At 51.9% G+C, this 15,872-nt stretch overlaps 1 protein-coding gene across 12 annotated transcripts in view; it reads left to right on the top strand.

The window, feature by feature from the left end:
* The window catches only part of AMPD3 (adenosine monophosphate deaminase 3), a 55,905-nt gene that overhangs the window by 36,944 nt on the left and 3,089 nt on the right, over nt 1–15,872 (top strand). For all 12 annotated transcript variants that reach the window (XM_033206553.1, XM_033206557.1, XM_033206549.1 and 9 more), the window contains 7 exons: nt 5,506–5,700; nt 7,063–7,194; nt 7,836–7,999; nt 9,079–9,205; nt 12,368–12,531; nt 13,749–13,869; nt 14,997–15,170. In XM_033206553.1, the coding sequence (XP_033062444.1) occupies nt 5,506–5,700; nt 7,063–7,194; nt 7,836–7,999; nt 9,079–9,205; nt 12,368–12,531; nt 13,749–13,869; nt 14,997–15,170 (1,077 nt within the window). The remainder of the gene's footprint in view (nt 1–5,505; nt 5,701–7,062; nt 7,195–7,835; nt 8,000–9,078; nt 9,206–12,367; nt 12,532–13,748; nt 13,870–14,996; nt 15,171–15,872) is intronic.

The following is a 15,872-nucleotide window of genomic DNA, read 5'->3' as shown; positions in this document are numbered from 1 at the left end:
GGTTTCTCTGTTCCTGTGTTAGTTTGCTGAGGATGATGGCTTCCAGCTGGGCTTAATACCTAGGTGATAGGTTGATAGGTGCAGCAAACTACCATGGCACACATTTACCTATGTAACAAACCGGCACGTTCTGCACATGTATCCTGGAACTTAAAGTAAAATAAATAAGCTAATAAAATAAAATTTAAATTCCCTGAAAAAAAAAAATCTCTCTGGAGTTGGGAGTTTGTGGTTTTGCATCCTTCAGGATCATGTGGATTTAAAGAAAAGTCTCTGATATGCTCAGATCTCTGCCTCTCTTCTCCCATCGAGGGGATGGCAGCCTTGCCTGGGGCTCCTGGCAGTCTTCGCCTGCAGGGGCTGCAGCTGTGGTAGGGGTGAAGGTTAAATGATCGTGGCCCCAGCCTTTCTATTCTCTTCTGCTGAAGCGCTGTGCAGTGAGGCACAGGGTCAGTGCTAGGCAGGGGGCGTTTGATGGTGAGCAAGAGTCACTTCCTGTCAACCAGGTGGTTTGAGGGAGAGGCCAGAACTGAGCTGACTTAGAGTGAGTAGAAGCTTGCCAGGCAGAGGGTGTGGTAGGGGAATAGAAGTGGTGGCATTCCAGGTAGAGGCATGTGACGTGCAAATGTCAGGAGGGAGGGATGATATGAGAGAGTCAGAACAGTGCGTTGACGTAACTGCAAGCAGTGCAGTGTGGCTGGAGCTCAGTCATCGGGAGCAGGGAGCAGTGGGTTGTGGGGAGAGTAAGGCTGCAGATATGTGGGGAGGTCCTGGATCATGCAGGGGCTATGGGTTTCCCACAGAAGGCAGGGAGGTGGCCTGGGGTGTGGTGGTGAGCTGGGAGAGAAGCTCCTTGGGGAAGAGTGGGGATCAGGCTTTTCTTGGAGGAGGGATGGCCGAAGCTGAATGGAGTCACAGTGGGGTTGTCATCTCCACAGGAGCTCTGTCTCAGCTGGGACCTCCTGGGGACTTCCTCTTTTTAGGGTCAGCTTTGATAAGGGAGGGTAGGCCAGGGGAGGATGTGGCTCCTCTGGGAAAGCCCAGCTCTAGGCTCCCTGACCTCCTGACTGGAAGCACTCAGCAATGCAGATGGAAGACCATATCTGGAGGCCCTAAGCCCACTTCTGTTACCCGTCAGGGGGTCCAACACAGACTCCCACTTGGATGGGATCAAGAGCTTTAAGAAGGGTTTGGCTTCAGCTCATGCACCCTGAGAGGCTTATAGAAGTGTCTTGGCGATTTCCAGGCAGAAGTGAAAGGTGTTTTAGACACCACTTACGTGGGCACCCTGGCATTTTTACCTTCAAGCACCATTTGTTCCTTCTCTGTGAGCCTTAGGTGTTCAGACAGGTGGATGTCTCTATCACTATGTGAACGCCTCTCAGCCCTGCCCAAAGAACTTCACATGCCTAGCACATGCCCAGGCCCATGTCCAAAGAAACGCCTCTCCCAGCCCGTTGCAGTCCTGTCCCGCGCATACGTGAATGCGCTGGGCTTACCTGCTTCCTGCCGCCTGGGGCCAAGGTGTTCTTACTGACTGTGCTGGCACTGACACTGTTTGCTTCTAAGGTGGGGCCCCCGTGGGTGTTCCTGGGTCTACCAACCGCTCTGTGGTCACAACATGAGAAAGAGTCCTGGCGTGGGGCTAGGGTAACAAATCAGAGGCTATCCCCAGGGTTCTCCTGCAGTCTTGGGGTTAATGTTTTCTCTGGACAGAGACGACCTTGATACCTATGACACAGTGGCCTGTTCTTAGGCACCATAGTCAGTCCATAAACATGGGTGCAGGTCTGCTATGAGCCAGGCCTGTGCCCACCCCTGGGTGCTGCCTACTTGTTAGCACTCTCTTTTTTTGGTTTTTTTTTTGAGATGAAGTTTTGCTCTTGTCGCTGGAGTGCAGTGGTGCAATCTCGGCTCACTGCAACCTCCGCCTCCTGGGTTCAAGCGATTCTCCTGCTTCAGCCTCCCTAGTAGCTGGAATTATAGGTGACTGGCACCACACCTGGCTAATTTTTGTATTTTTAGTAGAAATGGGGTTTTGCCATATTGCCCAGGCTGGTCCTGAACTCCTAGCCTCAGGTGATCTGCCTGCCTTGGCCTCCCAAAGTGCTGAGATTACAGGCATGAGCCACCACACTTGGCCTTGACAGCACTCTCATAGCCTGTACTACGGGGAGGGGAGCTGCTTTCTAAAATCCAGAACGGGCTGGATGGTGGCCTCCATCTGTCTAAAGCGGCTGTTGGTGTCCCGGGGCAGACCAGGGCTGTGGTCTGAGGCAGGAGCTGTGACGTGGCCGTGGATCTGTGTGGGTGGTGTCTGTGAAGGCACCCGTCACATTGCAGCAGGTGAAGGGCTGAGATACCCTGAGGCCCAGCCAGCAGGACTGTGTGACCGAGACACTTGTTTTCTATGCAGAAGCAAGGTAGAAGGGCTGAGTGTGTTTGCTGCTTGGGAATTGGGTAGAAATAGGTGATGTCTACTGTGGTTTAAGTGTCATATTAAGAATAGCAAATAGGTTTTATCTTCTGTACTAAACCTGACCAATTAGGGGTAGTTACCAGAGGCCACTCCTAAAGCTTAGTGAAAAGAGTGCTGTCCTCGATGATCGATGCCTGCCATGGTTATGGAAATGGTCAGTGTTGGCTTAGGTCCCAAGTTTGGAAACTCTGCTCTTTGTTTACATCTGAATCTTAGGTGAACATGGGGAATGCACTTAGATCCTCTGGTGAATTGAAAACACTGACCTCCAATGACCTTCAATTATTTTGTTCCTAAAATAATCACCCTTGAGATTCTGAAGTTTGGATGGGGTGCTTCCTGGATTGTCCAGTTGTTTTCCTCATTTATCTTGTGACTCACGGGGGTAAGGATAGGCTGACCACCCTGTGGTGTGTCGTTGGTAAGCTAGAGAACAGGACCAGAAAGCCCAGAATCCGCTGAGTCATGCTGAGTTCGTTGCACCAAGCTGTGTCCAGCTGAGCTGAGCTAGGCTGACCTTCTCTTGTGCATCCCACGTGAGCCCAGCCTCATCTCTGAGGAGCCTGGATTTTGGGGATGTTTTAGTTTTCTGCTTTGTTTTGTTTCCCCAATGTCCAGTGGTCTGTATTTCTGGTAAAAATGGCAAGATTAATGGCAGGAAGGACCCTGATGAGTGAGGGCTGGGGCTAATGACATGGACTGGCTGGCATATTGCTCACAGAGGTCCAGTGGATCAAATATCTGGTTTGGCATGACTTGGAGATGCTCAGCCGGCCGTGGACAGCATTCCCTGCCCTGAGGTCAGCCACCTCCTCACCCCAGCCCAGGCTGAGCGCCCAGTCGGCCGCAACAGTAGCTCCAGAGTGTGGTCTAATGGCTGTCAGCAGCCTGGCCTGTGAGGCTGCTGTCGTCCTCCCCGGGGAGCTCCCGTAGGTCCCTTGGGCTCAGGGAGGGGGAGCCAGTTTGCACACAGTGACTTCAGGCCATCCCTCAGCTTAGCTGGGGCTTCATTTCTTAGGGCTTATGGCTGTCCTGTGAGTGAAGCACAGTGAAAAGGGCGAGTGGGGATGAGGGATGGGGACATGGGTAGGATCCAGGTAATATTAGCAGAGCCCTCATCCTAAGATTAATGAAGAGGGTTCAGTAACAGAATCAAATTACATTTTAAAAATCCCTTCTAGCTTCTGTGTATGGAGAATGAATTGAACCAGAGCACAAGAAAAAGGAACAAGACCAGTTAGGAGGTCACTGTGAATTCAGGCCTGAGAACATGCAGGCTTGAACTCCCGTGGTGGCAGTGGGGTTGGAGAATATTGTATGGATTTGACATCCATTTGGAAGGCAGAATTGATGAGACTCACTGAGGGAAGGGAGTAGTAGGAAGGCCAAGGATGACTCCCAGTTTTTCAACGTGACCAACTGGATTCAGGACACTCCATTTCCTGGGATTCCAGAATCTGGGAGACAATCATCAGGCTTGGGCTGGGGTCAGAGATGAAGAGTCCACTTTTGGATATATTAAGTTTGAACTGCCTTTGGGTTATCCAGATAGAGATGTCAAGCAGGCAGTAGTATGTACAGTTCTGGAGCTTTTGGCTGGTGACATAAATTTGGGAATTGGTATAAGTAAAATAATTAAATACACAGAAATGGAACAGATCACCTTTGGAGAGAGTTTATAGTGAGAGGACAAGAGAGCCCAGGACCAGGCATCAAGAAATTCCATTATTAAGAGGTCTGGTAGTGAGGATGAGCTGACTAAGGAGGCTGAAAAGGAGAGGACAGAGATGCAAGGGGTCAGTCTGGTATCACAGGACTTAGCACGATATAGAGGACGTATTTCGAGATCTTGCTGGGCTCCTTCTGCAAAGGTGCCTTCTGCAAAAAACTGCCTTTCCCTGCAATGTGGGGAGAAGTCTAAGCTGACTGTTCGTTTCCGCTTTTTAGGATTTGCTCTAAGATCTTTGGCCTTGGGCCCCACGGCTTGAGTCCGTATGTTGGCTTAGGGTCACTAGAGCGGCTTCCAGTAGAGTGGCTTCTTCTTGGGAGTTGGACGCCCTGGAGTTTGGGTGAGGTGTAACTAGTCAAGGAAGGGTATGTTTGGGGAGTTGGCCTCTAGTGTCTGTTCTCATTCATTCCCACTTGGAGGTTTGCTTTGGGAATGCTCTGAGGGTTCTGAGAGGGATCAATGGGAAGAGTGGGATTTGATGGGCCCTCAGAGTTATCACTGAAACCATGAGAACCTGTCACACCTCTTAATTTGTTCATTCATTCATCCATTGGTTTGACTTTGTTCTAGGCTCTGGGGTAGGTGCTGAAGACTTAGAGGCATCAAACATGGCCTTTGTCCTTGAGGAGCTCCCAGTCTAGTGAAAGAGTAGACACACAGACATTAGAGTGATCAGGAGGGTCTGCACAGCAATGGGATGCCTGTGCCAGGTTTTGAGGTTGGGCGAGCGAAAGAATATTCAGTTGTGCTTGGAGGAACAAGGTTGGCTCCCAAATGGAGGAGGTTGTGGGAAATTTCTAGGTGGATGAGATGGTGGAGAGAAAGTAGGGCATTCCAGACTGAAGAAACACATAGGCAAAGTGATACAGTGTACTGTACCTCGGTGTCTTGTGTACCCGTAAGTGGTTTGTCACGGCTGTAGCACAGAATGGGGCAGTGGCAAGGTGAGAGTTAAGGCTCGAAATAAGCCTTGAATCCCAGGCCAAGGCACTTGGGCTGTATCTTGAGGCTGATGGGCCCACAGGTCATTTGTTGACTGGGGAATGGCCTGATCCAATCTGCCTTTTAAAAAGATTTCCTGGTGCAGTAAGGAGGTGGAATGGGCAGCAAGGCTGAAAGGGAGGGATGCCGGTTTCGAAGTCTGAGGAGAAACGCGGAGTGGGATCCAGGCATTGGTGGGGCCGCCCCGATGGCCCACAAGGTGCTGGGGTTCTGTGCACATTAAGGGTTGGATGTCTTAACTCTTGTTGCTAGGGGAGGTGGCCTGACTCAGGGCCTGGTGGGTGCTGTGTTCCAGGTGGACACGCACATCCATGCGGCTGCCTGCATGAACCAAAAGCATCTGCTGCGCTTCATCAAGCACACGTACCAGACGGAGCCTGACAGGACTGTGGCGGAGAAGCGGGGCCAGAAGATCACCCTGCGGCAGGTGTTTGACAGCTTGCACATGGACCCCTACGACCTCACTGTGGACTCGCTGGATGTCCACGCGGTGAGTGAGCTTCCGCCCCAGTGCCGCCAGCAGACAGCAGCCCTGGCTGGGGACTCAGCCCCCTGGAAAGCCACCATGATTGTGCTTGCGGGGAGGCGCTATGGAAGCAACTCTTTCTCTTCTGACTAAGAGATCATGTGGCCTCAGAGAATAACAGGTCTGGGGCAGCCATAGGACAGGGAAAGAGGGTGTGTGGCTTGGGGCCCGACAGGTCTAAGCACTAATCCCACTCCTGCCACTTAGGAGTTTTGTGCCCTTAGGCAACTCACAGAAGCTTTTATTTCCTTGCCTATAAAATGGTGACAGCCATGTGCCTTCTTAACTTTAAAAAAAATATTGAAACACTAGATGATGATGTAACTGCTATGGAAAACAGTATGGTAGTTCCTAAGAAAGTTAAGTATAGAATTACCTATGCCTCAGCAATTCTCTTCTAGGTATATACCCAAAAGAACTGAAAGCAGGAACTTGAACAGATACTCACATACATAGCAGTATTATTCATAGCAGTATTATTCATAGCAGCCAACAGATAGAAACAGCCCGTGTTCATCAACAGATGAATGGGTAAACAAAATGTGGTATATCCATACCATGGAATATCATTCAGCCATAAGAAGGAGTAAAGTACTGATGCATGCAACAACCATCAATGAACTTTTCAAAAGATTACACTAAATCGAAGCCAGACTCCAAAGGACAAATATCATGTGATTCCACTGATATAAGGTACCTAGAATAGGCAAATTCATAGAAATAGAAAGGAGAATAGAAGTTACGAGGGGCAGGCGAGAGGAAGGCATGGGGAGTTAGTTTAGTGGGTACAGACTTTGTTTGGGATGATAAAAAAGTTCTGGAAATGGTTCGTGGTGATGGTTGCACACCAGTGTCAATGTACTTAAAGCCACTAGAACTGTACAGTTAAAAATGGTTGAAATGGTAAATGTTGTGTTGTGCATGCTTTATTAGAACAAAAAAAAACCTTTGTTAAACAGAACATTGAATGATATAATATGGAGAAAGTGCTTTACAAAATGTGAGCAGCGATAGGGAATGCTCTATTATTCAGTGGTCCTGCCTCTCTGCTCACTAAGCCAGCCGTGTCCCGAGCTGAGCTGTGGTGACTTGCAGATGGGGCCCCTGCTGTTCCTTCACAGGGGGCCTTGCCAAAGGATCCCAAGCTGACCGAGTGAGGATACATGGTCCTGGTTCCCAGGAGTTTCTAAGGTTTCATGCAGGAATTGACACAGAAGATGTCTTTCGGTGTGGCCATACAGAAGGCCATCTCGTAAAGTTCTAGAGAGGGGAATGTGCGTTGTGGCTGCAGAATGATGCATCGATTGGTGTGGTCTCCTCCCGCAGGGCCGGCAGACATTCCACCGCTTTGACAAGTTCAACTCCAAATACAACCCTGTGGGGGCCAGTGAGCTGCGTGACCTGTATTTGAAAACTGAAAACTATCTGGGAGGAGAGTACTTTGCTCGGATGGTCAAGGTGAGTGAACCCTCAGTCTCTCTAAGGCCTCTCAGGTGCCTGCCAACATCTGCCCTCAGAGAGTGGGGGCCCTGTGTGCCCCTGGCTCCTTTCCCTCCCTTTGTCCACCATCAACTCAGGGAAGGGTGAGGTGCCCAGGTGCCCAGTGCTGTGGCCTTCAGAGGGTGGGGGCCTTGTGTGCCCCTGGCCCCTTCCCCTCCCTCTGTCCACCATCAACTCAGGCAAGGGTGAGGTGCCCAGGTGCCCAGTGCTGTGGCCTGGCTGCCTGTTCCAGGCAGTGCTGCATGTGCCAACTGCAGGGAAGAGGAGGGAAGGGTATCCACTTTGGACGAGCTCACAGTACCTGGCCTGTCTTTCCTGTCTCTGCAGCATGAACCTGGCTGGGTGCAGATGAGCTCCGTGTGGAGATGCTTCTGCTGTGGCCTGGTTCTGCAGACCCAAGTCCTTCCTCCCCAGAGGAAGCCTCTGCTAAAGTGGAACAAGAGCTTACAGGAGCAGGCAGCCCTGGGGATTTAGATCAGTGCTTCCAGCCTGGGAACAAGGTGGCTGGGGGAGCCACAGGACCCTGCTGGTGACGGAGAGTGAGGGTCTCCTATGTAGCTGGGATGCACTGGGGCTGACCCAAGCTCTTCTTGTGCCAGGAGGTTGCCCGGGAGCTGGAGGAGAGCAAGTACCAGTACTCAGAGCCACGGCTCTCCATCTACGGCCGCAGTCCCGAGGAGTGGCCCAACCTGGCCCGCTGGTTCATCCAGCACAAGGTCTACTCTCCCAACATGCGCTGGATCATCCAGGTGCCCCGGATCTAGTAAGTCAGGTGGCCCCGCTGTCTGCCCTGTGCCCTACGGAGGTGACAGTCTGTCCCTCGTGGGCTGCTGAATCTGCACTCCTGAGGGGTAGGGCCTGTTCTGGTGCCAGCTTAGGCTTGTCCTTTCCAGGGATTTTTCCATAGAAGGAGTGATGAGCAAAGATGTCTGCATGATACTAGAACTCTTTTTTTTTTTTTTTGAAACAGAGTCTTACTCTGTCACCCAGGCTCTGAGTGTAGTGGTGTGATCTCGGCTCACTGCAACCTCCACCTCCTTGGTTCAAGCAATTGTTTGCCTCAGCCTCCCAAGTAGCGGGGATTACAGACACCCGCCACCGCGTCTGGCTAATTTTTGTATTTTTAGTAGAGATGGGGTTTCACCATCTTGGCCAGGCTGGTCTTGAACTCCTGATCTCGTGATCCACCTGCCTCAGCCTCCCAAAATGCTGGGATTACAGGTGTGAGCCACTGCGTCCGGCCGACACTAGAACTCTTGATCTTTGAAAAATATAGAAGTGCAAAAGCCCTGGGGGAACTGCCACCCTGGCCTTCTTCTCATTGTGGGTTGAGGATGGATTGTCCTTTTGGTGAGACCCGGAGTATAGGGAGAGCTGGCAGTGGTCTACATTGCTGGCCCTCTCCCTGGATGTCACTCAGATGACTGCTGTCCTCTCCAGGTGGCTGGGCAGGGTGGAGCCCATGGCTCCAGGATGGACTGGGGTATGTGGTTTAGGGAAACAGAGCTGAGTAACAGAATGTTTGGGTCACTGGGAGTTTGAGGACTCATATCTCAGCCTCTTGGTCAGCCAGAATGCCACCATCCCACTCCCAGTGGCTTCTGGCTTGAGAAAGTGCTCTGATGGGCGTGGGTAGGTGTGGAGCTTGCAAACCAAGGCAGGGTATTGCAGACCTTGCTGGGAGAGGAGGAGAGAGGAGGGATCTGTGTTCAGGCCACATCTGACTTGACTCTGGGTGTTTGATGGGGACACAGGGTGCCTGAGGAAGTGACTGGGGCTGGTCTCTGACAGGGCAGCGGGCTGTTGGATCCACCTGATAAGCGAGTCTTTGCTGTCCCCTAGTGACATATTTAGGTCAAAGAAGCTGCTGCCAAACTTTGGGAAGATGCTGGAGAACATCTTCCTGCCCCTTTTCGAGGCTACAATCAACCCCCAAGATCATCGAGAGCTTCACCTCTTCCTTAAATACGTAAGTGTGGATGGTACCCCAGGCAGGCCTCGTAGTGGCAGAGGCAGGAATGGATTCGCTGTGAGCTGGGTCAGGTTTGCTCCCGCCCTTCACCGAGGTATCTCAGGTCCTGCCACCTGTGATCCAGGCATGGGGTCACCAGCCCCAAGAAGCTGGATTTCTAAAAAGTCCCCTTCCCCTCAGGGGAAGCTCTGGGAGTCGTGGGTGGCGGGGTGGGGGGGTCTCAGGGCAGGCCTTTCCAGAGAGGAAGGCAACAGTGGACAAAGACTGGGAACTCAGTTCCTGCCAGGTAGGGCTGGAAAGGCTGGATCTAGCCCCCGACAGCACCAAGCAGCAGCCTCAGGGTTTTTTTTTTTTTTTAGAAATGCAAACACTTTAATTCACCTGCTTTACCAGCAACAAAGGTCCTCACACCATGTGTGTTTAAGTACAAAGCCCCAAAACGTATTTCCTTTCCAGATTCAGTTAGTTGTAGGAGAAGGAGAGGAGCAGTCTGGGAGAGACTTAACCAGGGAGAGAGGGAGAGGGCGGGAGCCAGTCCCTCCCTCTGATGCCTGGCATCCAGGGGGTATCAGATGGTGATACAGGCCAGTGCCCGGTGATGGATGACTTTCTACAGGGAGAGGCGCAGTGGGGAGCCCGAGGGCTGGGGCACGGGGGAAGGATTGAGTCTGTGTGCCCAGAAAGTGATTGGACAAGCTGAGGGACATCATCGAATTTATGTTTTAGACAAACATATTCTGGCTGTTGTGTGGAGATGGCCCAGAAGAGAAGGTAGCTGGAGGTGGGGGCAAGGGTGAGAGTCAGGGGCCTGCCTGGGGACAGGAGGGGAGCTTGACCCAGTGGAAACAGCTCACACTCGTGTGTGCTTCTGCCTGGCCTGGTCAGACGCCACGATGTGATCTCACCTAAGCCTCACAATGACCCCATTACTATCACCATTTTGTTGTTAACAATAAGCAGAATTATTATGTGCTTGGTGTGTGTTGGACACGGTGTTAAGTGCTCTCCCTGGATTATCTCATTTAATCCTCGCCAAAGCCCTGTGAAGCTGCTAGCTCCAACTGACACACAAGGAAATTAAAACAGATCATAAAGCTAAAAGTGGCAGAGCTGGAATGCGTGTCCAGGCAGGCTGACTCCAGTGATGGGCCCTGAACCCCTGTTCTCTGTTGCCTCCCAAGTGAGAACAGTGAGGTGCACAGCAGCTACCAGCTTGTGTCTCTGAGGTGTGGCAGTGCAGGGACTCTGCACAGAGTGTGGGGTTTGATGAGAAGGGGTGGGTGTAGACCTGGCAGGACCTGGACAGAGACTGAAGGAGGCATTGGGGGGAGTCTAGGATGCCTCCCAGGTGCCTGGCTTTGCAGGAGCATGGATGGCGCACGGTTTGAAGGTTGCTGCCAGCAGTGGAAGAAGAGCAGGTGTGGGGAGGAGGAGGAGCGGGTGGAGGAGACAACGTATTTTGCGCCCGAGGCTGTGGGAGATGCAGTGGTGAGGCCCTGCTTCAGCTGGATAGAGCTCAGAAGAGAGGCTAAAGTTATCCCCATGCCAGGCCCCAGAAAGTTTGGGTGAAGTATGGGGCTAGTAAGCACAAAGCAGAGCTCACGGTCCTCCCTGGCCCCCCAAACCCGTCTAGGGCGTGCTTAGGGTCATAGCAGGGACCCTGTCATTTCCTTTGACACACAGGGCTCTGTGACATGGAAGATTCTGGCCATGACCCTCCTGCTGCCTTGCTCCTCTGGGCCCTTGCTGCCCCCAGTAGGAACAGGAGAAGCCGGCAGACCTGGCTGGGGCCTGGGGCCTGGGCTGGGAGCCCCCCAGTTTGGGCCAGTTGTGGATTAAGGGGGACAGTCTCTTTCTCCCATCTGCTATTCAGAGGCCCCTTTCCAAAGCACTGCCGTGGCCTGGTAGCAAGCCTCCCCTCTGCGCTGAGAGCCCGCACCCTCCATGCATGTGGTCTTGGTTGGGGATGACCTCTGGGATCAGCCAGAAGGCTCCAGTGACTCGGGAGGGGCCCTCAGGGGTCTCAGCCAAGGTAGAACTGCAGTGGAAGGGTGGGGGTTTCCTGAGGCTACTCAGACCCATCTCAGAGGGCAGCTCCCAGTGGAGATCGGAGAGCAGAGCTGCCTCCCAGGAGCCACGGCTTAGCCCAGCAAGGACCCTCTTGTCTGTCTGTGAGGCAGCTGGGTGAACCCACCCAGCTGGGTTCACTTGGACATGCCCTAGGGTATCCTCCAACTACAGCCCCAAAGAGTACAGACCCAGAGCCCAGAACCATTTTTTTTTTTTTTTTTTCAGATGGAGTCTTGCTCCCAGTCTGGATTGCACCCAGTCTGGAATGCAGTGGTGCAATCTTGGCTCACTGCAACCTCCACCTCTTGGGTTCAAGCAATTCTTCTGCCTCAGCCTCTTAGTAGCTGGGATTACAGATGTGTGCCACCATGCCTGGCTAATTTTTGTGGTTTTTTTTTAGTAGAGACTTGGTTTCACCATGTTGGGCAGGCTGGCCTTGAACTCCTGACCTCGTGATCTGCCCGCCTCGGCCTCCCAAAGTGCTGGGATTACAGGTGTGAGCCACCGTGCCTGGCCGAACCTGGTTTCTTGAGCGATTTTCTTAGTTGCCTTGGCCCTGGTTTACTCAACTGTAAAATGGGGCTGGCAGCCAAGCCCTCCCTCCCGGGTTGCTCTGAGTATGAATTAACTGATGCGAGTGAAGTGCTTCGAGCAGGGCCTGATGCGTGATGTGTACTAGGACCCTTCCCCCTCACAGCTTGTCGCTGCTGCTGGTGGCAGTTACTGCTGCTCCCTGCAGGCTGACCTTGGCACGGCAGAGGGGCAGGTGGTGGGCATGGCTGTCTCACCCTTCACCTGGCTTGGCAGTTTCCCCCACTGTCACCACCACCACACATGGGCTTGGCACTCTCCTGTCTCACCTCCAGAGTACCTATGGATGCTCCGAAGGGGCAGAACTTGGTGTTGCACCCACTTTTCATCCCTGGGAGGAATGTGGCCTCAGCTAGGCTAAGGGGTCCCCAGCTGAGGTGTGAACCTGAGGGGTCCAGACCCCCAGGCCTCTGGCAGCTATGAGCCCCGGGAGGCTGAGCTGAGACTGAGTCCTGGTCCTGCCTTGGCCTGGTGCTCAGGACCTCTCCTCCTGCCCAGGTGACGGGGTTTGACAGCGTGGATGATGAGTCCAAGCACAGCGACCACATGTTTTCTGACAAGAGCCCAAGCCCAGACGTCTGGACCAGCGAGCAGAACCCACCCTACAGCTACTACCTGTACTACATGTATGCCAACATCATGGTGCTCAACAACCTCCGCAGGTGTGTGAGGCCTGCCCTCGCACACGCTTGGGTTCATGTGTTAGCATGTGCACACATGCACACACTCATGCATGTGATCCTTATGTCCGTGTGCACCTGAACCAACACGCATGTCCATGTGCCCACATACCTCAAAACACACAGCACTTTCCAGCCTGCTATATGAGGCATGTCTCCACATGATCACATACATGCAAACATGCCCGCCATAACACACATACCAGTACAGACATATGTCATGTACAGTATGCAATGCAGCCATAGTCCACACGTGTCTACACGTTTATATGTACACACACCAGTGCATACTCCATGTGTACCTGTACATCCCTGAGATAACAGAAGCATAGGACATGCTATCACACATGCACGTTCACTTACTGCCACACCAACAATGTCCACATGTGCATATTTTCGTTCAGCAAATCACTGGCATGCGATAGGCACTACCCTGGGCACTGGACAAATAACAGGGAAAAAAACAGACTAAATCCATGCACGCCCTTACAGGCAGAGGTCTAACAGGCAGAGGCTCCCACCAATATGCACACAGATGAGGCACATGTGGCCAGGAGTTAGCTACCCAGGGCAGCAGGACACCGAGCCATTCCCTTCCCTACAAGTCTTGCATCCCTCTTTCCCCTGCTGGGCCCTGAGGCCTCTCTAGCTCAGCCTAAACTGGTGCTAGTCGGTGGGTGTGGAGGTTTTGAATGGGGTCCTGACTGAAAGAAATGGCCTGGCAGGGTGGAGGCAGTCCTGGGCTGAGCTTTTGGAGATGGGGGCTCTGGTTCTGGCTTTCCCACTGACCTGTTCAGTGGCATGGAGCATAGACTTCACTCTCTGGGCCTTGGTTTGCTCATTTCCCTAACACAGAGGTCAGACTCCATGGTTTCTCATGGCCTTCCCTGCCCTGGAGTTCTACGAATGCAGGACACAAGGCCAGGAGAGGAAGACAGGAGAGTGGCTGGAGGGCACAGCAGGGTCTCTTTCTACCGTGAGGCCCACTCTCTGCCCGTAGAGGTGATGCTTCTTGGTTCTAAGGGGTCCCGGGACCTGGGCCTCTGCATTTTAGGAGAGGTAGTTTCCAGGGTGCACTGGGTCAGCACAGCTGACCATAGGTGGTCATTCCTCCTGGAGCTGACCCTGAGCTGAGGCTGCAGGCCCCAGGCAGTGCCAACTGGGGGGGCCTTCCTGATTCGGGGCCCCTTCTCTTACAGGGAGCGCGGCCTGAGCACGTTCCTGTTCCGGCCGCACTGTGGGGAGGCCGGCTCCATCACCCACCTGGTGTCTGCCTTCCTCACTGCTGACAACATTTCCCATGGGCTGCTTCTTAAGAAGGTAAACAGGCCACTCGGGAGCCTGCCCTGAGTGACTGCCCTGCCTTGGGCTCCTGGGAGGCTCGGCCAGTGAGGCCAGAAGGCTGGGCCCTCTTCTGGGCTGGGATATCTGTCCTTATCTTGGTTTTATTTTTAATTATGAAAGTAGTGTAATCAAACTCATCACAATTTCGATTTTCCAAAAACTGGAGAAATGAAAAAAAGCCAGCCCTTATTGCTATTACTTTAATAGAAATAGCCATTATTAGCTTTTTAGTATATCTAATTTCCATCTTTTATCCACAGCATATTTGTAATGTGTTTATTATCATAATGAACACAGAATTTGGTTCCTGCCTTGTCCTTTACTGTTGTATGACAAGCATTTTTGGATGCTGCAACATAATGTCTATGCTTTTCCTTCCAAAGGCTGTTGTTGGATGAAGGGTCTGCCACTTTGTCTGTAATTGACTCAACCAGTCCACACTAGTTGGACACAGAGTCCATCCACCTTTTCACTGGTGTACCCTTGAGCTCTGTGCATGCAGTCTTCTCCATATTTTGGATCACTTTCCACTGGCACGATGTTTGATCAAAATGCTCCCTTTCCCTGATCCTGGTGAGGTGTAACCATGGGTCACATTTTTGGGTAGGGTGGGTGCTACAGTAGAAAACCACTCTATCCTGGGCAGGTCCGCCCTTCCCATCCCTCCAGGGATCATCTCCCGGGAGCTGGAGTGTTTATAGTCTCAACCTGGCTGTTTGCAGTCAAAGCAACAAAACAACTAAAGTAGGGCATCTTCTAGACTGGGTCCATGCCTAGGGGCAAGGAGCTGAAGGTATAGGCTGGAGTGGGCTGCCCTTCCTGCCCTGAGCTTTGCCTCCAGTTTGGAGCAAGAGTGAGCACTTCCAAAAGTAGGTAGAGGCACCAGGGAGGGCTGGCATGCAATGTAGGAACGAGATGAACAGTGGGGAAGGGGGAGAGTGGGTCTGGGTGTCCTTGCTTCCAGGAACTCAGGTTGAGGACTTGGGCAGACACTGTTCAGACCCCTGGTTTCCACTGGTGAATGCTTTTTCCCTCCCTTTCTCCCTTCCCTTTTCCCTTCTCCCCTCTGGCACTTTCACATGAGTTTGGTGGTTCTTTTGCAGAGTCCGGTATTGCAGTATCTCTACTACCTTGCTCAGATCCCCATTGCTATGTCTCCTCTTAGCAATAACAGTTTGTTCCTCGAATATTCCAAGAACCCTCTGAGGGAATTCCTGCACAAGGGGCTGCACGTTTCTCTTTCCACCGATGACCCTATGCAGTTCCACTACACAAAGGTGAGGACTTTGGGGTGAGGACAGTAGTGCCTCAGTAGGCACCAGTCCTAGCCTGTCTTCCCATTTTAGGGACCTGAGCCCTTGGCTCAGTTCTGCTTTTGGGGTGGGATTGGTGGCCCAGTGAAGGCAAAAAGGAAGCCACTGTTGGGGGAAAATTGTGCCTTCCAGGAGCCCTCTCTTTGGGGTTCTTGAACCCTCAAAGGCACAATTAGTATCTTTGCCTTCCTCTATTTTTCCTTTCTTTGACATTTGTGAGCTCTGTGACCTTGGTAAAGTTATTAGACCTCTGGATCAAGTTTCTCTTCATCTGTAAAATGGAGATAAAATTGTCTCTATCCCTACCCTGTGAGGATTCATGAAGATAATGAATCAAAGGATTTAATATAGTATTTGCATATATTCAAAATAGTTGCTACCTTTAAATCAATGCTATTATAATTTCTACACTTTGGGTCTCTGGGAAAAGAAAAGAGGAAGGTAAAAGTGGTGTCATGCATGGGGACCAGCCGCAAGTGCACCCAGCATGTTTTGATGGTGTTGACAAGACCAGCCATTGCTTAACAAAAACAGAAGCACCAGAGTCTTTTAGGACAGAGGTTCTCCAACCTCTTGGTCTCTAGACCCCTTTATATTCTTAAGAATTGAAGCTTTCAAAGACCTGTTTATGTGGGTTATATCTACTGATATTTACCATGTTAGAAA

This window comes from Trachypithecus francoisi, unplaced genomic scaffold (assembly GCF_009764315.1).
Source record: "Trachypithecus francoisi isolate TF-2019V2 unplaced genomic scaffold, Tfra_2.0 Lachesis_group8, whole genome shotgun sequence".
Lineage (NCBI taxonomy): Eukaryota > Metazoa > Chordata > Mammalia > Primates > Cercopithecidae > Trachypithecus > Trachypithecus francoisi.
The sequence above is the reverse complement of the archived record's forward strand: the minus strand, read 5'-3'. Positions and strand labels throughout refer to the sequence as shown.